Raw genomic sequence first — 25,557 nt, forward strand, 5'->3', positions numbered from 1 at the left:
GCACCATAAGACGCCAGGGCCACAGGCAGGCAGAAAAGCACATTCCTAGCCAAGTCTCGGACAACCATCTTTTGGTTCCTGAGCTTCTGAGGTTAACACTGGGGATCATAAGCCCAGCTGCTCGATAAACACTTGGTTGTGCTTTTTGGTGAGTAGGTGGGGCTCTTACTACAATCTCTGGCCTGGGAGTGGAACATTTGTTGCACTTGTGACACTGTTCCTGGGTGATAAAGGAAGTCACTGCATCTTCCCTGGGAATTTAGGACCCCTCACATCAGGTGGGGGGTAGGGTACTCACCTCCAGGCTCAAGGTGTAATGACACTCAGCAAAGTGAGGAACAAACAAGAACCACAGGCATTAAAAAGCTTAACATTAGCGTTTATTGTTATTGTATAGAGCCATGTTACACATGCTTGGTGCTTCAAACTGAGTTATGTTTTCCTGGATGCGAAGCCATCTGATGCTTGATGCGGATGCTTTAAATACTATAATATTTCTGTGTCTATGATCTATGAGCTAAGGAAAAACCAAGGACAACTTCAGAACAGCAAAGAACACTTAAAAAGATGTACATGACACACACTGCAAAGTCCTTGAGCCAGGGCCTACACAAGTTCCCAGAAAATGAAAACACAACTTTTCCTGTCATTTGTAGACACCAGGGTCTAACAGCTGCTGGCATTATAAGAGGCGAATCTGGTACTGATGCCTTTTCCCTCCATTATGCTATATATGTAGACACCATGTGGCCCCAGGCAGGAAGACAAGGCAACCTGGCACAGCCGTCCATTCCCAATGTCATTTCTTTGGGTGTCTGAGTGGCCTTAAGTAGTATCATCAAACCTGCCACTCTATGGAATGCCAAGCAATTTGCTGCCAATTAATACACCCTTTCCCTCAATGAACTCCAGAATGCCGGCTGGGCACACCTTGTACCAGTTTTGGAAGGTGCACCCTGCCTGATAACCTGCTGCCAACATTCAGCTCCAATGCTTCATTACTGTTTTTATAAGAGACAGACATTTGTTCACAACTGCCACCCACCTTTCCTATAGTCTAAATAATGTCCCAGCTGGAGGATGATCTTCCTGGCACCATACTGACCAATTAGGCAAAAAGAAGATGCCAGGAAGCCTCTTAGCCACACACCTATCCTCTCCCGCCTGGTGCCACTCATCCGAAGGACTAGTATTTAAGCCATCTGAGGCAAGCAAGGCACCTGAGCACACCCTGAGAACAGCAACAAGTGGTGGGAAAAGGTCAGTACTTTGGAGACCTAACCAGTCTGGTCAATGCTGCTGGGAAGTGAGTGATTTGAAGCATGAAGTACCTTTTGTTCTGATCAGTCAAAGAGCAGGATATGAGGTGTTCGCCCAGAGTTGCAAGCAAGCACACATGCCTCAAAGTTCTGACTTAATAGCCTGAGCTGAAAACTTAGGTGGAGTGCATCTGCCAGGACCTGCTAGGCCTGGACTCTGGAAGAAGAGCTGAAGTCACACTAACACCAAGGGGTTGCAAAGCCAGATAGGGACCTCTTAGGCCAGAGCCAAACAATCTGGACTAGAAAAGGAGCTGGCTTTAGCAGCCAGTAGGACTGCTAGAACAAAGACTTTTAGTAGTAATGGCATTTACTGGCAACTGTGTGCTCACCCCTAGTTCTGACTCCCAAAGTTCCTGCTCTTTTTGTAGGCTAGATGTTGAGAGAATAAAACATGAACACTGCAGACTGACAAAATCATGCCAATTCTGGAGCACAGAGGGAAGGTAGAAGCAGTCAGGTCTCTCTGCCTGTGGTGGGGAGTGGATAAAATTAGGGACAAGACTTCCTGGGTCATAGACAATACACTCCAGTGCGAGTGATCTGAGGTTATACCACAGGTGAGTCCTGCACAGTGGGAAGGTGGGTGGTGCAAAGTCAGGCCAGCACCATTATCACCCCTGGAGCACCACGCACCTCACTAACAGTAGGTTCTCATCTGTAAAGACACAAGCTACAGGTCTACCTAGAAACATGGGCAAGCATTGCACACACCATCCCCTCAAAGGGTCTTATATCCCCAAACTTAGCAAAACAAGTGGCATTCAGAAGAACCTGCGCATGGAAACCAAATAGGGGGAAAAGTCTTGGGTTTTCCTCAGCTCCTCCGGCCTGGAGTCTGGGCAAAGCACACACATCGCATAGGACCACCACGGTGCGAGCTCAGCATCTCTGTGGGAGATAAATGTCACCCTAGAGTGACAGCTCTGTATACAGATAATATGCCCCCAACCCCACTACCAAAGAGGGGCAAATAACAAATTCAAAAATAGAAAACAACATCTTATTAGGTGTAAACTTATCCTCTGGAGTTTTTACATTACATTTGCTAAAAACATGCATTTATTTCTGCTCAGATGTAAGAAAATATGTCTATCAGTATTACTTACAAATCAGATTAATTCTCTAGACAATGGACTCACTGTTAGAACACCATTTCTTCAAATTTTAGTAAATTACATCTATAACAAAATAATAAATTCTAACAAGCAAAATGGGCTTAAGCAAAGCCAATGAGAAGCAGCTTTCCCCTGGCCACTGCCACTCATGTTAGTTCCCTATGCTGTTGTCCTAAGCCCAAACTGTAGTCAGCAGGGACCTGCATACCAAGCTGTCTTTGAACCCCCAAATGAACTCCTAACAGAAGTTAACTGCACACTGAGAAGACAGCGCTAACACAGGAAGGGTGAAGACGATGACTGTTCCACTCAGACAAAAAGGGACAGAAGAGATGGACGAGGGCATCTCCCAAGGAATCAAGGCACAGAAGATGAGGCCTCACTCCACACTAAAGGCCTGACTCTCAGGGTGGCTGGAAGGCCTTGCCACAGCACAGGTCTGCTCTGTTGTGAAGCCTTGGGCGAGGGTCTTAAGGAAGGCTCAAGGGTGGCACAACATTGGGTGAGGGAGGGCAATGTGGCTCTGGACTCCTACTGCAGGGCAATTGGGAAAGCTCAACCTGATGGGAGGGAGCGAAGACCTGGGTGCTCACAAAAGCACTGGCGAAGCTCTGCCCAGGCCTGGCAGAGAATCACACGGGGCACTTGGCTTGGAAGGGGCCCCTCCTTAGGCTTACCTCTCTCCTGACTGCCAGGCACAGCAAAGCCTGCCATCCAAGCACAGCTGGGTCTGCTGATGAGCTCAGTCCCGTCAACTACTCATTGGATAACAGATTCTGGACGAATAAAAACAAGTGTCCCAAGTTACGATTTTCATTTATAGTTCAGAAGGCACTTCAAAATTCCACAGAGCCACAGGGTCACTGTTTCTAGGTCACCAATCCTCCTGGTGAGGCCATAAGAAATCGAGCTAAGTGTTTGACCGGTTGGTCTCCCGGCCTCTTTGTGACTAAATCTGGTATTGGTTTTTGCCATTTACCTTATAGTTAAGCATTCAGCACAGAAAGACAGACAGTTAGGTTTGCATTTTGAATAAATGAGATTTTGATGTATCACGGCAGTTTATAAAATATTTAACAAGTCTGGTATTTGACTAAGTAAAATTCAAAAATTATATTCATACATTGAAGAGGTCACAACATGACAAGTCAAGTACTCACTGAGTACAACTTTCTAATAATCTAATCGCCTTGCCGCTCTGCCCTTAAGTGTGTTTACAAGCATCAAACTGCTACTGGCACTCAATTGCTACATCTGCTAGCATCTAATAAGGACTGCACTGGATTTCCTATTGGACAAGCCAAGGAGCCACTGCCCTTGAAGGCAGCCTGAGTGATGAGGAGGCCCATGCTCCCTGGTGCACTCATTGCCAGTTGGTGCCTCCCATTCAGAAAGCATCAGGCCCCATGCAAATATAACACTCCCACACGCACCAGGATATCAAGGGCAATCCTGTCGGACATGGGCCATCTGGTGTACTCTGAGGTAGTTCCTTAGCTTGGGGTGCCTACTGCCTACTCTTCCGGAATTCAGGGCATGTAGGAAATATTAAGTGTCTATGCACGGATCTCATCACAGTCACTGTCATTGAGTGCAAAATAAAGGAAACTCGAGTTGCTTTATTTAGCTTCCAATTTCTGGGAGGCTCAAGAATTATAAGTATTCTGGACAACAGAAGAAAATAAGGCTGTGCTTACAGATCTCTTTCTGCCATAATCTTTCTTTAGGATCGCTATTTTATTGTTGCCCTTTCTGTTACACGGGATGTACACATCAGGTGTTAAAAGGTACAATACATTCTACAACTGAGCACCACTTTCTGTAACTGAACAGGCAAAGAAATTACACTGAACATCAGCATCTGGCAGTATTTTTTGGAAAAAAAAAGTGACTAAAATGGGTTTAAATTGATTAACACTATTAAATCACATCTAATATTTGATACTACATGATTCAATACAGCTATACGATACAATTATACAAAATGTGTTAACATCAAAGAATACAACCAAAATTAAGATAGCAAACAAAACCTATATAACTTTTTTGTACAGGAAAATACTTTTGAAGTATGCATGTAACTGCCCATTCTTTTAAAGAAAATCTACCGCAAGCAAAGTTATCAACCTCCAGAAAAATCACACAGCATTACTAAGCATATCCCCAAAAAGTGTACAATATGCACACTTGGAAAATACAAAATTAAAAAAATTGTAAGCAACAGGTGAGCTTCATATTTATAAGAATGTGAAAAGAAGTCCCATTTTTAGCACTGTTGTATAAAGAATTGTCTTTTGATGCGAAGTTCATGAACTGTCCTCCTGTTGGGACCACACTTTACAAAAACACCTTGTTTTTGAAACGAGATTACAGAGCAAGATAGAGCATCTTAGCAATGTCATCTTATTAAAGTATTTTTTTAAATTTTACTACTTTATCAAAACATGTCCCTTAGGTGTGTAGGATTCATTTTTAAAATTCTTCCTAGAAATAATATACAAAGGAGAGGCATATTTATTCCCAATCACACTCCCGAAGATGCTTCCCATGTTCGAGAAGGTCTTCTCTCTTCTTTTCACTGGTTGTTTTTGGCTTTAGCGTGTGTTAAGATGTGAGATTTCAGGTTAGTTGACTGAGCAAACTTCTTATTACAACCGTCGAAGGGGCACACATAGGGCCTGTCTCCGGTATGGATTCGCACATGCGTGCGCAAATTGAAGTCCAGTGAAAAGCGCTTCCCACAGCCTTCGAATGTGCACTGTCAAGGAAAAATCAGACATCAACCCACTTGGCAACTGGGACCAGACCCTAGGGGTCAATAGCACATTGCTTGGATGGAACCACCTATTATTTTACTGAGCTGGTCTCCTTCCTCCCCTGGAGAACCTTCTGGGAATATTCTAGAACTGACAGACAGGGAGGGATCTCTGATACTACATGCCCAACGCTAGCTCTTGTTGTACTAAGTGCCAGTTTAAAGTTCTAGTATGTCCGAAGACACCCCAGAAAGTAGAATACAAATGATTAAGACATTTAATGATGCCAACTGTCACAAAGAATTGTGTTACAAACCCATTCACTTCTATAAGCAGCACTGAGTGTCACCTGAGGCACACATAGCCACAGCACCTCATAAGCACTCCATCAGTAATTCAACATACTATTCACTTCCAAAACATGGAACCTTTGAATCTCTGTGAACACACTAGAAATTTAGTATGGGCTTACTCTCACATAATCCTGTTTTTCTCAACAGACAGCACCACCCAGTATCCAACACTAGCAGTCACACACAGTCACCAGGAACTCAGGCAGACCTTCAAGTAGCCATACCAGGAACGGGAATAAGAGTCCACCAACCCCCACCTGCATAACATCACCACCCTGCCCAGTACCCTAACCTGCAGTTTGGGGAACAGGAACTGGCTCTACCTGAAAAGGCTTCTCTCCAGTATGAACCAGCTGGTGTCGTTTTAGCTTTGAGCTCTCAACGAATGCTTTGCCACATTCTGCACAGACGTGGACTCTGGGACCGTGGGTGTGCAGATGCTTTCTCATAGCAGAGTTATCCCTGAACATCTTTGTGCAGCCCTTAAAACAGAGAAAGAAGCTTAGTGGTTTACACTGCAAACTGTGAGAAAGGACTCAACCACTTAACAGCTTTTACTGATGTTTTTACAGCAAACAACCTCCCCAGCCCCCCTTTAACTTTACTTAGCATTACAGAACATTAAGCTATTTGAGGCTATTTAAGACAAAAATAAATAAATAAAAAGTAAAAGAAAAAAATCAGACAGCTGAGAAAAAGGCCTTATTATTTATGGCAAACCCGTGCTTTACAGATGAGGAAACTGAGGCTCAGAGATGTATTGAAGTAGACTTGCCCAAGGTCACACTATTAGCAGAAGCCAGCTAAGCTGGGAGTAGAACCCAGCACCCTGGCTTCCAGCTATACCACAGCCGCCTCACCCAACTACAGTCCCCAGATGAAGTAACAGAAGCACTGAGAAATAAACGGAGTTAAAATGACGGTAGTCCACCACTACCTTTGGTGGGCCCCGTATTCTGTGCTGCAACAATGGGCTGTCATTCTCCATCGCCTACTGTTCCCTCTTCTCTCTTTGCCTCTTTCCCCTTCTTGACAGAGAAAGAAGCAAGAGGGTCTCCAAGGAATGGCAACTACAGAAGAAATTTATTTGGTGAGACACTGGGAAAAGGAAGAGGCAGGCAAAGCGATACCAGTGCGGGGGAGGCAGATGGATGTGTGGTGCCCGAGAGCAGCATGTCCTCAACAATTTCTTCTGCAGTTGTTGCCCATGATGGAGTGAGTGGGGAAATGGTGAGACAGCATGACAGAAGGACAGCACAGGTCACCACTAGACAGCTTCACAGGCAAAAGGGAGGGGAAAGCCAGTTTTCCACCTTGACCTCTAGCTTCAGCTCCCATTTATACAGAGAAGCAAAGAGATCCCGGCACTTATGGCATAACAGTTTTCAAATGCGTCTTAATTTTGACAGATAAAAGCCACCATGCACCCTAAACCTCCATACTACAAGCATTTACAAGGAGTACAGAGACTTTTAAGTACATGGTCTTCAGTAGTCATCTATCAAAACATACTTCAACTGCTGTTTTGGCAAATTCTTTATTCCATTAATGGTTTCTTCCCCTTAGTTTCTAAGCATTTATATCTTTTCCCCCGTTTAAACCCAATCAAATTTGAAAACTGACTGCCACCCCCAAACACCTCAAACTGCTTTTCAGTCACCCCCCCCTTTACTTTAAAGACCAGAGCTGCGTTTGAAAACGGTTATGCACCTTCCTAGTAGCACAATTAACAAAGTAAAAAGAAAACTGAAAGAAATTACCAAGTTTTTATTTGGTCTATTCTAGCAACATTCAACATAATCTTCAAGTTTCAGTCATGAGCGTAGAGTCTTGTAAAGATTTATGGGTGAAAACAACCCACTGTCTTAAGACAGACTTGTTAATGATCCAAAACAAACAGACCTAACACAGTACAGTCTGTACAATATACAGAATAAGAACACTGGCCCCTACAGCAGCCCCACTTAACATATTTAAGTGTCCTTTACTAAACAAAACAAAATTAACTGTCTCGTGTTTATAAACCAAAAATTCTAATTCCTCGCTCTGTTTTAGTTAGAAAAGTGAAAATCAAAGTACATATTCCTTACAAACTGTCTGAAGCCTAAGCAGCAACTAACCAACACTCCCCTCGCATTACTTACTTTATGAGGGCAAGCTATTGTTCTTGGAGCATCATCTTCTTTAATTTTTCTTGGCTTCATTCTTATTGAAAAAAAAAAAGAGAAAGAGAAAGAGAGAGAGAGAGACAGATTTGTAGGAGTGGGTCACACTAGACAACCATAAATCAAATAGTCCCGAGACTGCTCCTTGTAGCACCAACACTAAGCTCATGGTACTCCCCTTCACAAAGGGAAAGGACCAAACTACCCAATCTGCTGAGCCAGAAGAGCAAGAGGTGCTCTTCCAACGTCCTAGGTAAGTGCTGGTACTCCAAAAGGCTGCATTGCTGCCTCTTGAGAAGCTGGTGTGGCTTAGAATGGCATCATCAGCACCATTATTGTGTGACTCTAACATCTGTTCTTCCCACCTAACCCCATTAGCAAAAAATAAATAAAAAAATAAAAACCCCACACAGATCGACAACCCTGACAACTTCAGACTTATAACTTAGTCAGGGTGGGGTCATGGCAAGTTACCCTAAATCATCAGCTGCTTTTTGGGGGGGAGGGGTAGGGTTTCAAGATGGGGTTTTTCTTTGTAATAAATAGTCCTGGCTGTCCTGGACCTCACTGTACACCAGGCTGGGCCTTGAATTTATAGAGATCCACCTGCCTCTGCTTCCTGCACGCTGGGATTAAAGGCGTGTGCACCACCAGTGCCTGGTGAGGAACTGCCACTTATACGGCTTCTAAAGTATACATTTTGGTAGTAATAGAAGATGACAGTTTTTACAGAATTTTTAATTTTACTTTGTTTTTTTAAAAATATTTATTTATTTATTATATATACAACATTCTGCCTCGATGTATGCCCGCATGCCAAAGGAGGGCGCCAGATCTCAGTACAGATGGTTGTGAGCCACCATGTGGTTGCTGGGAATTGAACTCAGAACCTCTGGAAGAACAGCCAGTGCTCTTAACCTCTGAGCCATCTCTCCAGGCCTTTACTTTGTTTTTGAGACAGGGTTTCGTCACCAGCTATCTTATTTTTACATTGCTGGCTGTGGTTTGGGAGCTCTCCGTGAGAAAAGAACTTTGGTAGTAAGACAGCTGGGAGAACCCCAGGTGAGGCTACTATCTACACAGCTTGCCAACAAAGAACCTGCCCATCTGCTACTTCCTCAAGCAGCCTTGGTTTTCATGAAAACTTTCTCTCCAAACATTCCCTACAAGTCTATGTATGATCAAGGGACAAAAAATGAATTCATAGAAAACTATAAAAGATTTAAAATTTAAAAACAGAGCTTTTTATCCCTAGCTCTGTCACGTCATACTCTTCCATGAAAGTTGGTATCTAAACAATAACTAAGCCAATGGTCTCTTAACACTAACAACAGTGTACCAAAGTGACTTGTAACAGTAACAGAGGCTCAGGTTACTCTTTCTACTCATACCTGGGGAGAGGGTAACTGGCCCTCCCTATACTGTCAAACCCTGCAACCTGGCCAAACCTTCCATGACTAGAAAAAGAGGAAGCTTCTACAGTGCCTAATGATCAATCTCAGAATATTCTTCCCAATTCCAACCCTGCAGACAAACTTTAAGTAGATTACCAATATGCCAGTTAACAAGCCATTACTTAAGTGCCTGCTCTTAACTAGTCTTTGCTGGTCTCAAATACCTGTCTTCACTTAAGTGCTAGGATTACATTGTGTAATCTTCACCAGTCTCTGTTGCTTTAAATGCCAGTAAATCTTCAAGTTTGGGGTTCAGTTCAGAGTAGGGTAGCCCGGTGCTACTGCGCCACCTAGAGGTTAGATCAGCCTGCCTCTGCCTCCTGACTTTCTTTCCATTCTTAATGAGGTGTTTAGAAACAGGTTCTCGGATACATCCCAGACTGATCTTGAACCTGCTGTGTAACACAGGACTGGCCTTGAACTTGTGACCTTCCTATTTCCACGTGTTAAGTGCTGGTCACAGATGTGTCACCATTCCCAGTGGCGTTATTTTTTTCCCTTTAAAATATCATTTTCAAAAATGTGTGCTAACATTCAGTATTAATTTTAGAGTGAGAATTTACAATGCATTTGGATGAACCCAAGACCCAGAATCAATGAAGGACTTAACCATCCATAGCAACAGAGAGGGTCTTCCCTCAGAGAAGCTCTGATGTGCAAGTGAAGAATGACGGCCACTCCCACCCCACCCCACCACCTCGATGTGTTTTCCATCACTGACTAGGATACTTTACAGAACCAGACATGATGAGGACGACGACAGAATGGATGTGACTTGGAGTTGGCTTCTACTAGCTTCATGACCTTGAACAAATCACTCAACTTCTCGGCCTCAATTTCTTACTCTGTAAGCAGGCACAATGCTCCCTACATCAGAGCTGCAAGGCATCAAAGACAACACACACTAGACACCTGGGTAGCGACAGTCACTACTATCACTGGTCATGTGGCTGGAAATAAGTTCATTCTTTTGTTCCTTTGGCTTTGGAGACAGGGTCTCAATCATATAGTCCAGATTGGTCTTAAGTCAGTCAGTACACCATCCTGTCACACATGGAAGGAGCACCACCATGAAGAATGGACTCCACAGCTCACCCCTACAGCAATTTCCCAGACACAATTTTAACAGAGCATTGTTTAAACCAAAGTCCCAACTAAGTTGACATACAACAAACTAGCATAAAGTCAGGAGGCAGGACTTAAGCTGCTAAAACAGCCTCTGCTGCCATGCAGCTATATTCTGCAAGCACCAGGATCTCATTAGGAAGCACAGCGTGGCCTTGAATTTGCAATCCTCCTGCCTCTACTTTTCAAGTGCTGGAATTAAAGGAGTGCACACACATCTACCTTAGACTACAGGATTTCAGTGTCAGCACCTCTAAGAAAATATACAAAAAGAACTCCCTACTTAATTAGGAAACAACTTTCTTCACCAGGCCCCAGCTTAAATAGGCAACTCAGTGAAGTATAAAGACACCCCCCCACATGGCACCACCTCAAAATCAAGACTAAACCTCTTTTTGGCAGGGGGGAGGGCAGGGATTCACTATGTGCAGCCCTAGGCTCTCATGAAATCACTTTGTAGACCAGGCTGGCTTTGAACTCACAGAGATCCGCCTGCCTCTGCCCCCAAGTGCTGGGATTAAAGGCGTGCGCCACCACCGCCCAGCACCTCGCCCCCTTTAAAAGACAGCATTTCATGTTGTATCCCAGGACTAGCTTCAAATTCACTATGCAGCTTCCCCTTAGCACTGGATAACAGATACACAGCAGTCAACTTACAGACTTACATGGTAAATCTAGAGTTTCCGTCATGCAAGGCCAAGCATTTCTTTTAAAAACCGAGCGATCCCACCCCTCAGCTTTAAAGACAGGACTCAAATAAATTCACTGTAATGTTTTTCTAACTTCCATCTGTCTGTCTATTGTCTAGGTGGAGTGTAGCAGGACTGAGACATTCTTTGATCAGCTCCATGTCCAGGACAGCATACCCACTCTGCCACAGAATGGAAAAGAGAAAAACAGGAATTTGCAGCCATAAGCTAAGAGCAATGTAGCTCCCCCATCAAAGTACAGAGGGCCAGAGGAAGACCAGGAGAACAAGTTTCGTCGTAACTGGCAGAGATCATATGATGTGGCCACCAACAGTGAAACTTGGTATTCTATTGTCAGAGTCCCAGCAAAAGGCCTCCAGAAGACCCTATTCCATGACGACAATACAGTCTTACAATGCGGAAACCTGAAAATAACAGGGCACGTAGGTTCAGATATTTCTCTCTACCACCACTGTCGAATAATTCCATGTAGGTTAACATGATTTTTAAGGGATGTAATCTAAAATGGAACTGAGTCCAATCCTTAGTCCACCTTGGTGCCACACTTTTTTTAAAAAAATTTTTTCATACTAGCAAAGTGAGCAAGGTAACACCCAATTCTAATATAGAACCAAAGTCCTAAGAGCTGACTGTAAAAGAAAGACTGCTGAGGGTTTCGGCTGCAGTTCAGCAGCATTGCCAAGCACGCACAAGGGCTAAATAAAGACTTTTAACAGGGAGTGTTCCTCTTAAAACACCAAGTACTGTCTTCTCATCACCTACCGTGGCCATGGCATTCATGACAACATTCTCTGTAAGTGGTCTTCTCCCTGAGCTTTAGGCCCTTTATCTTTGGTGCTTTGAGATATTGTGGGGGGAAGGGATCAAAGCAATACCAAGAGTCACCTGTGCCTAAGCTGTACTGCTCACAACCTATAGCTTCTCTCTCTTCAAATTCTTTCCTCAGTCCTCTTTCCTGATGCTGAAGCAGTGCTGCAATGTGTAGTGGAGATGGGATTCCTCCCTCCCTGGTCTTCTACAAGGCTATTCATTGGCGGTCACGCTGCTGCACACATCGATTTCAAATGATTCTCTTCTACTCTCACTGCTTCCTTTTACTCTCTAAACATAAGGATTTCCCCAAACTTCCCGTTAGAACTTCCATAATGTCTCTAACCCCACTCCATTTTTATGTCCTCACTCAATTCTAAGCATCAAGAAAGAGCTGGTTAACTTCTTTACGAGCACAATATTAAACTCAGGCATAGCATTTGTCCTCATAAAAACTGCCTACAACACTAAAAACTAATATAATTACCAGAGACTTCGGCAGGAACCCATCCTATTTCAGGCAAACAAACAAATATCAGTGAGTACAGATCTTGACTGCTCAGCCAGGGTAGCTATAAGTTCCAACTTAAATTAAGGTAACACCAGGAGTTACACTTATCGTTATCTATGAACTGGTGAAATCCCTGCTGTGATCAAAGCATCCAGGATAAATCTGGACACACCGTAACACGCTTGAACTAACAAAGAGGCACAGAGGTGATGTGCACACCCACCTCAAAACAAATCATGCGCAACTTCCTTAACTTCACAGCAACACCAGTTGTGGAACCAAAGAATATTTGCCTCATCTCATAGTCTGCAAAGCTCTAGAATGCTGCCCTTCACACATTAACAGCATTAGCTATTATCAAAATCAAGAGTGGCTGTTTTGTTTTCAGAAGTGTCCCTCTAGAAAGAATACAAACCATCACCGTCACTTGGAAACAAAGAATACAGCTGGCAAGATTCACACACTTCCTATAACAGAAAAAAAAGTAAAGTTCTTGTAACTTACCTAGCAAATTCTGCCAGTTGTTTAGGGTCTGAGAGGTCAATGCCCGGTATCCCTCCAGGAGGGAGTTTCTTGCCTGTCATATATTCAGAATAATCAGGAGGTGAGTTCTCGCCAATGATCTGCTCTTCAACCACCGTTTCATGGTCAATATCTTTTTTTTCATCTGAAACACATGAGATTGATCATCTTAACTAGAAAAATACACTGAATATAAAATAGCTTTCAATGGAATCTTAAAATAACTATAGCTACTGCCTCAATTTCTCAACCACTCATTCTGTGTTCTCCAGCTTTTTAACTCCTGATTCTTCTCCTGGGTCACCCAAACCTTCAATGTCAAGTCCCACAGACTTTCTTCACACTGGAGCTCTGAGTTAGCCTACCAGGAATAGCGAGCTCTCCACTAGTGTACTGTCACACTCTCTCTAGGTTTACCTTTCTCATCTAACTGGCTTCTCCCATGTTTCAATTTTGCCTTTTTACCTATTTCACAAACTAGTACAGGAAAGAAAAAAAGAACACTCTTAGAGTCCAGTAATCATTACAAGTTCAATCACTCCCAGCAAGGAGACACAAAAATTAATCACCTCTCTAACCTTCCACAATTGTTTTTATAAAAACATGTTTTATTTTGTTTAAAGAACATCCTATTTGTTAGGCGGTGGTGGTACATGCCTTTAATCCCAGCACTAGTGAGTCAGGAGGGCAGATCTCTAAATTCAAGGTCTATAGGGTGAGTTCTAGGACAGAAACCCTGTCTTGGAAAAAAAAAAAAAAAAAGTCAGGCAGGCATTGGTGATGCACACCTTTAATCCAAGCACTCAGGTCATCAGGCTTTGTGCAGTTTACCCGGAAGATCAACGGGTCTCACTGTTCCTCCTTTTTCTTTCTTTTTAAAAGAAAAGGACAAAATATAAATGAAACATTTTTATTTGTCAGGTATAAACTCAAGCCTAACCCTGAGACCTGTGTGCTGAACCGTTTAGCCCAATTGTCTTCTTAGGAACTAGAATGAACACACTAATTCATCTATGTACTGATAAAGATAAACATCTACGGATGGATGAAGGGTCAATTAAAACAGGCTAGGCTGTGTGACTGATTAGCAGTTACAGAGCTGAGACTCCACAGCCAGATATTTTCACTTCATTTCTAGTTTTCTGTCCTCAGCAAGGTCAGTCTCTCACTGTACAGAAACATGATGGCAGGCAGAGAAGCTAGTGTTCTACTTTCCCCAGCTCCCAGTCTTACTACTAGTCATTCCAAGATGGCCTTGAAGTTGTAGTGATCACCCCCCTGCTGGGTCAGTTTAGACACATTTCTGATACAAAGATTAAAACAAAGGCTTCTATGGATGTAGATCAGTTGGTAAAGTGCTCACCTAGCATGAAGCCCTAAGCAATCAATCTCCAGTACCACATAACTTGTGCCCAAGGGCACAGGCTTATAAACCAGAATTGGGGGGTTCAAGGTCATCCTCCAACTTCAAAGTTTTAGGCCAGCCTGGGAATATATAATGAGTGTCAAATCCACAGCACAGAGAACTCCCAACCTAAACCAACTCCTGTATAGTTCCACATATATGAGCCAGGGCCTTGATGCCTGTCCCTGGCAAAGTTGCCAGAGACAATAGTCTCTACCCTCAGGGAATACACAAGGAAGTTAAATGATGAAACACTCTTATGGAACCACATCTCCAACTCAGAGAAAACACTTCTTTTAAGGCTCAGTTCTTACTACACTCAAAAGTACAAAAACCCAAAAAAGAGGGGTCGGGGAGAGAGTCAAGTGTTCCACAAGCCTGAGTTCACTCTCCAGCACTCGTTAAAAAAAAAAAAACAGGCAAAGTAGCACGTACAATCCGAGCTCTGGGGAGGCAGAAAACATGCAGATCTCTACATGCAGATCCCTAGGGCTCACTAGACACCAGTGTAGCCTACTACTCTGAGGATCCAAGCCCCAGTCCAAGGCTGTCAAAATCAAGGTAGGACTAGGTGGAATGACACACGCCTTTAATCCTAGCATGGAAGAGGTAAAGTGAATGAGGTCAGTCTAATCTACATAGTGAGACCCTGTCTCAAAATGAAAACATGAGATGACCCAGCAGGGTTAAGAATGTGTACTGCTCTTGCAGAGGGCCTGGACTTGAGTTCCCATTCCCAATAGCTCACAACTACCTGTTAACTCCAGTTCCTGGAGATCAGATGCCCTCCTCATCCTGACTCAGCTGACATATGCACACACCTACACATAAATCAAAAAGTAGGGGGCTGGAGAGATGGCTCAGTGGTTAAGAGCACTGGCTGCTCTTCCAGAGGTCCTGAGTTCAATTCCCAGCAACCATATGGTGGCTCACAACCATCTGTAATGAGATCTGGCATGTGGGCATACATGCAGGCAGAATGTTGTATATATAATAAATAAATAAATCTTAAAAAAAAAATCAAAAAGTACCCCTACTTTATAAACAAAGTTGTTTGTTTATACAATCCTTTCCACTTCTTTACAGGCCATCATTGCCTGCTTTCCTGATGCAAAAACGTAGGGATCTGATTGGCTTCAATAAATAAAAAACACAAACCCACAAAACCCAGTGTTACTACCTGGCCCTTCATAAACTTGACATACAGATGACATTTTACTTAGAGAAAAGGGGATTAAGATATTTCTTTTCTGAGTAGGAAAATCACTAATTTTTGAGAAATGTGATTTGATACCAAATGAATACATTTCTAGGAGGTCCTTAAAACATGGTAAAGATTTCTTTTGAAAGACTAAACCATAGCTTGGTAACAAACCAGATCACTTCTTGGAAGATGGTGGTGTCACTTGCTCAGAAAGCCAAGTGTGGAAGAACCGATGAACAGTAACAACAAACTCTAGCTTCTCTTTGCTTTGCCATGCCTATGCAGGCTATTAGAAAGCACATATAGGGAATACAAAGGAATCTAGTTGAAGAATGGTGCCATTTATTGGCATACAGACTTCATTTATAGCCATACACACATTGAACACACCCACTGAAAATAGAAGGGTCCCAGAGTCACCCTCTAATTCTCCTTGCAAAGGAGATCAAACACTTAAGAAGAGGGTGAGACACAACAAGTGGAAGCGTATGGCAGGGCTGCACCATCAATTTAGTCATCACCATATGCCCACACTTCTGCAGTGTCAGCAAACTTGGGCCCTCTGCAAAAGCAGTAAGTACTCTTAGCCACTGAACTACCATCTCTCCAGCCAAATTTTGGTTTTGATGTTAGTTAGCATCTTATGTGGTCCAGGCTGGCCTGTTCTCATGTTCCTCAGTCCCATCTCCTTATGGTGAGTGTTAGTGTTGGTTACGGGTATGCACACAGCACATACAACCTTCTGCACTGGTTATTAATACTTTCTTTTAATCTTATAATACTGAAAATTATTTTGTACAGGAGAATGTGAGCTGATTCACTTTGAATGTCAAATACACTATTGATTTCCCCGAACTACAAAAGGTGATACTATACACAAGTCAAGGCAAACTATGTTCAGGAAGGAAATTATCTAATGCTAGTCTAAGATTCTAATGTACCAGACCCAGGGGACATGTCCAATCTTTGGCCACTGTCATGTACAAATGTGTTAGGTCATGTTCATAGATATACTATATGGCTCATGGACACACCTGTAAGAGATTCATTGCTAGAGTTGCCTTTGAAAGCAAGGTTAGCATGGAACCTGATTTGACAAGGTAAACCAAGGCCTATTTAGAAAAGGCTGAGAACATAAAGTGACTGAAAGGAGTGCAGTGACAAAAATGCCCTGTTGAAAACCAAGCTAAAACTGTCCCGAATTTCCAACAAAACATTATGGCCAAATGCAGATGACCCAGAACTACCAGAGCAGAGCTAAGCAGCCCAGGATGCAGTCTTGAAGAAACCAAGTCTAGCCAGCAATGTCTGTTAAGTGAGCAGAGGCTGAGCTACTAACGTTCTCTTTCTGCACATAGTATGACCTGAAAGTCAGGAAGGTATACAGACTAGTCAGTCCGTCCTGGTCCATTTCCTGGTAGTTCAGTTCCCTTAGCAATGATCACTTCCAGTTTGATGATAAGTAAAGTAGTTGAAAACAACCTCTAATCAAGGAAGTTATAAGAAAGCTGGGAACACTCCAGGTCTAGCACTCAAAATAAAGTCTCCTCTACCCAATGTGGAGTAAACCAAACAGGTTTTCTCACAGTTTGCTTTTGGTGCCTGATAAAAGGCATTTAATAAACACACCTTTCCTTGCCTGCCTTTTCTCATTGTTGTTCTCCTTCGACACCTAGAATGAAATCTCTTTCCTCCAAGGCTTTTGGTTCTTACATCTCCAGCCACCACTCATAGCTTTGTTTTTGTTTCCTCACTAAGTAACAAGAATACAACCTACTTTACAAGATTGGTGGCATTTATTTCCCAAGTCCAGTGATCTGAGTTGTATCCTTGGAACCCAAATGACAGAAAGAGAACCAACTTCTGAACATTGTCTTCTGAACTCCATATGCACTGTGGCATGTATACATACATGTAATCCTCCTCCTGCCATGAGCCTATGAGTGCTCTAGTTACACCCACAGGCCTGCCTTTTTAATTTTTTTTTCATCTTGGTATCAAGTAAGGAGAGTGTAAATTTCCTTTTTCATCTTGATTGCCAGAAAAGAAGCTTGTTAAAGAGCTGACTCCAATGATTCTGCTTCTATTTTCCTAGTTTACACATTTACCTACTCATGTACTTTCTGTCTGGATTGAGCCCCCATGCCTCCCATCTCTGGCCATTCTGGTTTCACTTTCATCAAGGAGCCATCTTCTCAGCACTGACACCATCCAAATCCACACACTCGTGTTCACTATTCATGAACAATCAGCACAAGAATTACCTTTAACCACTTTAGAAACCACTGTGCAAAGCCAGGCAGTGGTGCTTAATCCCAGCACAAGGGAAGCAGAGGCAGGTGGATCTCTTGAGTTTGAGACCAGATGGTCTACAGAGTGAGTTCCGGGACAGTCGAGGCTACAGAGAAACCCTGTCTCAAAACAAAAACAAAAAAACCGAAAGAAAGTTGAAGTAACAGGATGGTCATCCTACTTTTGAGGGCAGGAGTGTGGCTCAGTAGAAAGAGCTCTGGCCTATTGTGTGGGACTTGGGTTCTTCCCCAGCACTGAAACAGAAGACACTAAGTATATATGGCTTCCTATTAATCATTTGGTCATTTGTAAAGAAGTACAACTTCTTTTGCATTAAAGATTGAAAATGGAGACCAGGTAGGGTGTGACTAAGTGGTAACTGTGTACATTTAACATGCACAAAGGAACAAAATAATATTAAAAAATTAAGCTGTGTGTTAGTGCACATTTATAATTCCAGGACTCAGGAGACTGAATCAGAAGGATTGTCATGAACTTTAAGGCAGGTTGGGCTACACTGAAGGATCCTGTTTCAAGAAAAGAAAAAACAAACAACCAAAAAAAGACAAGGTCAAAAGTCTTGGTCAGTGCTCCCTAGAAGGCAAGTATGATGTGGTTACTAGTAAGGTTCCCTGAAACCACTGGGTTGTTAATGAAAATTAATCATAGGATTGAGCTATAGCTCAGTGGGAGAGTGCTTGCCTAGTGTGTGTGCAAGGCTCTGCCTAGAGCCTTACACCACAAAAAGCCACAATGGGCCTCACTAACAAGTTACTTCAAATGAGGAAATGGCCCACCTCATGTTCAGAGACCACACATAAATACACACCAATAAACCAGTCAAGTAACACCTAGGATCTCCCAGCATTTCTTACAATTCCAACTAATAAAATTAATGCTTTCAATAGTCAAATGTTTTAGATATTCAATCAGCAAATCCATGGTTCTGAACAGATGTGTATAGAGAACAAGCATGCACAGCACCAGGAAAGAGCTGAGACAGGAGGACTGCCTTGAGCATGAGACCAGCCTGAGCTACTTCACAAGTACTGCTCCCAAAAAGATGATCCAGTAAGTAAGACTGATGGACCTAAGTTCAGAGTTCAGCACTCATGTAAGACTCAAAGCTGTGGGGGGAGTGGGGTAATGGAAAGAGGAGGCAGCTGGCCCAGCCTAGCTCCGAGGTTCAGTGTGAGACCCATCTCAAGGACATATGATGGACTGCATTAAGCAGACACCTAACATCCTACTCTGGTTTCTAGAAGGCCTCCTACACAGCACAACACACACACACAGAAAAAAGTTGTACAACTTTTCTGATAAAACTGTAATATGAATTCGAAGTAAATATTCTGAGTTTTAAACCTATAAAAAGTTTCCATTTTGTTTATTCTTCCTATTTGATTATTCTTACGCTATATCAAAGTAGGATCAAGAACACCTGAGTCAGAGGATGAGTTAAACAGAAGATTACAGATCTTAGGAAATTCATTCCTGTAATAACTGTTCTGCTAATAATCCATTATGAGTCCCAAGTTTCTCAGTTTTTAGAAACTGTCTCAGCACGCTTCAAAACAAGCAGAAATGCCTTGGGCGCAACCATCCTTAGGTCCAGTGTAGGTTTGTGTCCTCTTTTTAAAACGTATTTTAAATGTTTTGCATGCATGTATGTTATGAGCACCAAAATGGAGCTACAGACAGTTGTGAGTCACCACATGGTGCTGGTAATCAAACCTGGTCCTTCTGAAAAGTGACCAGGGCTCTTATCCACTAACCATCTACAACCCCAGCCTGTTTTTAATATTTATTCTTTCAAAAGCTTAAAACGCTCTGGCACTAGATAGGATAGGAGCTGGGACTGTTCCTGAAAGGGACTTTTCTGCTCCTGCTGGCAGAAGAGAGAACAGTTATCAGGGGCAGCTGAAGGAAAGGTTAATAACCTGCAGTGAAGAGTCAAAGGTCACAGGCTTTTTTTTAGCAGGCTGGGCCTCCCCCAGTCACTAGATCAGAACTGGGTCTTAGACTGAAAATTGCCTTATGTAGGGCATATAGTTGACAGTATTGCTTTGGAGAGTTTTGGGGACTTTGTTCTGTGGAAATTCATGATTATGGTCTCTTTATAACATGGTAACATTACCACAGAGGAATGGCAAATGGTCATTACTGAGAAGCCCCGAGTTTTTCTGAATGTATAGAACAACAAAAAAGTGTAACACACATCTGGTTTTATTTCAACTTGGTATTGGTTGTTTTCTAGGGTCACATACTTTCACTCAATTGAGCACAAAGCCCTTCCATAGTTGGTTTAACAGAAGACAGTTAAAGTCATGTAGATTTCTCTTGAAGTCGGATGCTTTTGCTAAGTGATTTCCTTTATTATTAGTTATATAAAAATAAGTCATTCCTGTATGAATCTGACGACTATTTCCAAAAACAAAACCAGCTCTGTCAATAATAAAGGAAAAAAACAACTAAATGCCAATCTGAAAACTACAAATATTTCAAAACAAAGTATTAAAAATGTTTAGGAAGCTTTAATTTGATGCATAAATATATGCTAATCTAGACACAAAAAGGCAAATATTGTCTGATTCTATCAGTATAAAGTATCTGGGATAGGCAAACTCAGAGACAGAAAGACTAGTAGGAAGAGGGGTAGAGGGGAGTGACTGCTCACAGGTCTGTGACGAAGTCACTGTGGTGATTTATGATTACCACCCTAATTTTGGCCAAAATGTTGGACCCTCGCCTCAAAACAAAACAAGTGGCAGATCGTGGTGGCACATATCTTTAATTTCTCTGAGTCTGAGGCTAGCCTGGTCTACATAGTGAGTTCCAGACAACTAGGGCTATATCAAGTCTCAAAAAAAAAAAAAAAAACCCAACAACAAACAAACAATAACAATAAAAAGCATCAAAAAAAGTGACAATCATTTGTTGTGTAACAATTTTTTAGAGACTGAAACATTCCATCCTCTAAAAAGCTCCTTAAAACAGGACGGCAAACTCGAAAAAAGATTCAGGAAGTCCCTGAAACTAAGCTGAATTCCTAGTCCCCTACTGGCCAGAGCAAACAATAAAAGCTGAGTCCCCTCAGACAAAAATGAAACTGAGCTGCAAAAGACTCTCACAGCAGATCATCTGCCTGCAAGGGGTTTGGACCAAGGCACCTGGAAAGGACACTCCCTAAGCTGTTGAGCTACCTGCAGGCTGTGTAGTGTGATTCAGGTTCCCAGTCTGTGAACTGTCACCCATGCTGAGGTGGGCTTTAGTGATACAACTGTCTTTTGAGTCATTTCTGCTCCTATAAATACTCCAATAACACTGGTTCCCCAAGTTAGACTTTCCGGTGATATGCATACTGATCTGTGTGGGTTCCCTATCTAGGGTGAACAGCCCGTGTGATGCATCTTCCCAGGAAAAGTTTTGTCACTCAACATCACTGAGGTACTACTGGGAGATAGACAAAGTACTGAACTGTGAGAGGTGAAGGAAAGGGGCAGTCCTCTATGCCCTCTACCAGTAATAGTTACAGTGCTTTGCTACTGTTCATTCAAAACATGACCTCCACAAACAATGCTGTCACTCTAAAGTTCAAAGAGGTAACAACAGAGACCTACAAAACCCAAATATCTGGCTTCCACAAATTCCTACTAACACATATTTAAAACCTCCAAGAGGCACAAAAAAATTTCTAGTGAATTAAGACTATCCCTATTCTTGCTCGGCGTGGTGGATCCCGCCATCACAGCACTTGAGAGGTAGAGACTGGCGGATCTCTTGAGTTCAAGGCCAGTCTGGTCTAAAGAGCTAGTTCCAGGACAGTCAGGGGAAAACACAGAGAAACCTTGTCTCAAAAAATAGTAAGACTGCCGGGCGGTGGTGGCGCACGCCTTTAATCCCAGAACCTGGGAGGCAGAGGCAGGCAGATCTCTGTGAGTTCGAGGCTAGCCTGGTGTAGAAGAGCTAGTTCCAGGACAGGAACCAAAAAAAAGCTACGGAGAAACCCTGACTCGAGGGGAAAAAAAATAGTAAGACTAACCACATGTATAATTATTTTTACAAGGGCTACAGGTAACGAAGTTGGTGCTTATGTAAATCTGTGGCTTCCTAGTTTAGGTCATCTAAAGCATTAATTCAATAAACTATACAACGTGGAGTGGCAACTCATGCCTAGAATCAAATGAGAACCATTCCTACTACAGCAACATCACATACATGACAGACTTAATTCAGCTAATCTCCTTCCACTTCTTCGCTTATTGCATGGCCTTAATTCAGTTTTGAAGTTTAAATTATTTTCATAATCTGAACTTGGGACATGCATAGTTGACCACACACCACTAAGCTCCTTTTTGGTAATAACTGCAAGCCACAAAGGCAAGGAAGAAGGATCATTTACCACCAAGACATTCAGAGGAAATAGGCCATCCCTTGCTATTGTCATCAAATATTTATAACCACTGTTTTTGTCAGTAACACACAGACAATTAAGGTTTTAAAGAAACAGACATTAAAATACCCCCCCCAGCTGTTCTATGTGCCCTTGTACAGCCAGTAACACAAGGGAAGTAATGACTAAATACTGACTTAATTGTAAATTAACCCACATTAGCCAGGTCCCTCACTCTCTCCCCAAACTGGCTGTCTATTGACACACTGCTTTATAAATCAATATCACACTATCAAGCTTTTTCCCCCTGTCTGGAAAAGCAACCTAACACTTTGGTAAGATCAAATGCCAAACAAGTAAAAGCTGTTTTATAACCTAAGTTTTGTATGGTTAATGTACTTGGCACCCCAAATTTGGTAAATTCATCTAAAGCCCTAAACCTGCTTTTTTTGTTGTTATTCCATTTCTACTAAAAGGGGGAAAAGTTTCTAAGTTTAAACACGTCAGTATACAAACTATTTGTTACCAACCAAAACGTGTGGTAGGCAGCGTTTGATTAACTATTAGGTAGTGGCTAATTTCCTTTTATGTAAATATACAGCTCCTGATAAACTCAAACTGCTCAGCAGATTCTACCCAGAGATTCATTCAGTGCAGAACAGCGTCCTGAACACTTCCTAGTAGATTTCCGTAGAGCTCTCTCTCCCTCCTCCTCTCTGAACCACAGACCCATCTAGCTTCCTGTCATCTTGACACTACTAGACCAGCTTTTCCGTTAGGAACCTTCATGTATTTCACGAATTACTCTGAATTTTAACAGTTATAATAAATAAATCACATCATATTGAGACTCTGCCCAAATATGAGAACTTAGTAAAACGTAAAGGCTCTCAAACTCAAATTTTATCATCACAAGGGCTACGTGAACTAGCTACGGTGTCTAGGTAGTACCCCAACAATGAATGTTGGCGTAGTATTGGATAAAACGAATAGTCAACAGCTCTTCCGGAACTCTAAGCAGAAAGGATTTCTCTTTCAATACAGGCTATTTGGAGCCCTACAGGGTCTTCCTGACTTTCGCTAAAAGCTGTTTAACATAGTAGAACAAATTAACCACTTTTCATAATTCTTTTCATGAGGAAACAAAGACCGCTGTTTATAAAGTAAAAAGGCTACAGATGTGGGAAACTGCGACTTTTATTAGTTGGTGGCAAATATCCACAGCTGTGCAAACCAGCCCAGCCTATCCGCATAGGGCCCAACACTTAAAAGACAAAATCCACAACGCGTCAAGACTCAAAGACCAGTGAATGCTCGGCCCTTCCTTCCCGAACTCCCGTTCCGGGTCGAGCAGGCGAGGGAGCGCGCTGCCAGCGCGGGTGACAGGCTCCAACCGCCGCCGAACCCGCACACGCGAGCCCTACGTGCCACCAAGTCCCGCCCCGCAGCGGCGACGGCCCCGGCCAGCGTGACCGCGGGGCAGCAGCGGCGGGCTCTACGCAGCCCGCTCGGCGAAGGGCTTCGAGGAGACGCTTCGCGTCCACGGGAGCGGGGCGGGGCCGCGCCACCCCCAAGGGGACGGCGGGGGAACGGCGCGCGTTCGGCCCGCGCCGCGGCCCTGTCAACGCCCGGCGGGTGGCCCGGCGCGGGGCGGCGCCCTCAACCGGCCCGCCGCACGTCCGTTGGCACGGGCGTGGAGGAGCGCCGGCCCCTCCCTCTGCGCCCGCCGCCACAGCCCGCTTCCGCTCGCTCAAACTACGCCATTGCGGCCTAGCCGGGCGCCGCCCCTCCCCCGCGCCGCCATCTTCGCGGCCCGCCGCCCCCGCCATCTTTTGGGGCCGCCATACTTGCCCGGGCGGAGAAGATGGCGGCGCCCATCACACACATAAAACATGGCTTCCCTTCAAAACAAAAACATCCCGAGCAGCGGCCCGCCGCTGGCACTCACCTGAGGACCACATGGTGACGGAGAACTCGCCCTCCAGGGTTTTGATCTGCACCTGCTTCTGCTCCCACTTCTTATTGCCCGGGTCGGCGCCGCCGCCGCCCGCCGCGCCGGCCCCGCTGCCCAGGTAACTCTTCTTGCCACTCTTCTTGCCGCCGCCCTTCTTGACGCGGCCGCCGCCCGACGAGGACCCGCCGCTCTTGCCGGCCGCCGCCACGGTGACCAGCGTCTGCTCGATGTAGTCGTCGTCGCCGCCGGCCGGCGCGGGCACCGGGATGAGGATCTGGTCCTCGAACCCGTCCTCGGCGCGCAGCCCGTCCGAGTCGTCGCCACCCACCACCTCCTCGCGCGTCTGCACCAGGATCACCTCCTGGTGGTGGTGCACCTGGCTCGGGTCGTCGGTGACCAGAGGCTGCAGCGCGATCATCGGCGGGTGGTGGTGGTGGTGGTGGTGGTGGCCGGCGTGCCCGTGGCCGCCCCCGCCGCCGTGGTCGCCGCCGCCGCCGTCCTCGTCGTCTTCGTCGTCCTCCTCCTCCTCGCCCACCACCGTGGTCTCGATGGTCTCCACCGGGATGGTCTCCACCTCGATCTCGTGCAGTTCCACGATCTCGGCCGGCATCTCCGAGCCGTCCGTGGCAATGTAGAGGGTGTCGCCCGAGGCCATGGCTGAGGGCTCCGCCGCCACGGCCGCGGCGGCCTCGGCTCCTGGGCTGCGGGAGGGCGGGCGAGGAGGCGGCCGGCCGTGGGGAAGGAAGGCAGAGGGAGGAAGGCGGCGAGCGGGCGGGGGGGGGAGAGGGGGCGGGCGGCGGGGGAAGGGGCGGGCGCGGCGGCCGCGGGGCTTCCCCGCCTCCCTAGCTCGGTGCGCCCCGCGCTCGCTCGGCCGCTGCTGGTCCTGCTCCCCGCCTGGCTTGCCTCGCCTCAGCTGCCCGCCCTGGCCGCGCCTCCTCCCGCCCTCCGGGCCGGCGTTACGCTGTCCCCTTCCTCCTGCGCCTCCGCCTCCTTCCACACAAATACCAACTCCTCAACCCGAGCCCAGATCTCGCCGCCGCCGCCACACTCTGCTCCGGCTCGGCCTCGCGAGACTTCCGCGAGGACCGCGGCCCGCCCCGCCTCGATCCCACTCGCTGTTCCTGGCCCTGGCTCCTCCCTCTCTACCAATCGCGCTGGCCCACTGGTCCTCGAGGCCCCGCCTACTCACCCGGGCTCCTCCCGATTGGGGCCACTGGGGTAGGGGGCGTGGTGGCCTTCACGCGCGCTGGCTGGCCCCCGGCGCGTGACGTCAGGTCCGCGCCGCCGTCGCCTTACGGCGCTCCGCGTCGCGCGGACCCCGCCTTCCGCGGTGCAACAGTGACAAAACTGCCGCTTGGGGCCGGGGCCACCTTCGGGAGTGGGGCGTCGACGCTGCGCCTTCCGCCTCAGGAGCCGGCGAACGGTCCGCGTGACCCCGGCGCACGGTAACTAGAGCTGGGCTGAGG

At 45.0% G+C, this 25,557-nt stretch overlaps 1 protein-coding gene across 1 annotated transcript; it reads right to left on the minus strand.

The window, feature by feature from the left end:
* Positions 1–368: 368 nt before the first annotated feature.
* Positions 369–25,292, minus strand: Yy1 (YY1 transcription factor). Its single transcript, XM_057782330.1, has 5 exons — positions 24,086–25,292; positions 12,826–12,988; positions 7,691–7,751; positions 5,870–6,028; positions 369–5,195 (listed from the first exon to the last, which is right to left on the minus strand). The coding sequence occupies exons 1-5, from the start codon at positions 24,744–24,746 to the stop codon at positions 5,013–5,015; spliced, it is 1,227 nt and encodes a 408-aa protein (XP_057638313.1). The 5' UTR covers positions 24,747–25,292; the 3' UTR covers positions 369–5,012.
* Positions 25,293–25,557: the final 265 nt, after the last annotated feature.

This window comes from Chionomys nivalis, chromosome 10 (assembly GCF_950005125.1).
Source record: "Chionomys nivalis chromosome 10, mChiNiv1.1, whole genome shotgun sequence".
NCBI lineage: Eukaryota > Metazoa > Chordata > Mammalia > Rodentia > Cricetidae > Chionomys > Chionomys nivalis.

Excerpts from the sequence above, each read along its gene's own strand:
- Yy1 (XM_057782330.1), bottom strand. The coding sequence starts at position 24,746 with ATGGCCTCGGGCGACACCCTCTACATTGCCACGGACGGCTCGGAGATG. Across the intron at positions 12,989-24,085 it reads CGTCACCATGTGGTCCTCAG|ATGAAAAAAAAGATATTGAC; the intron begins GTGAGTGCCAGC and ends CATGTGTTTCAG. Across the intron at positions 5,196-5,869 it reads CTGGAGAGAAGCCTTTTCAG|TGCACATTCGAAGGCTGTGG; the intron begins GTAGAGCCAGTT and ends TTTCCTTGACAG.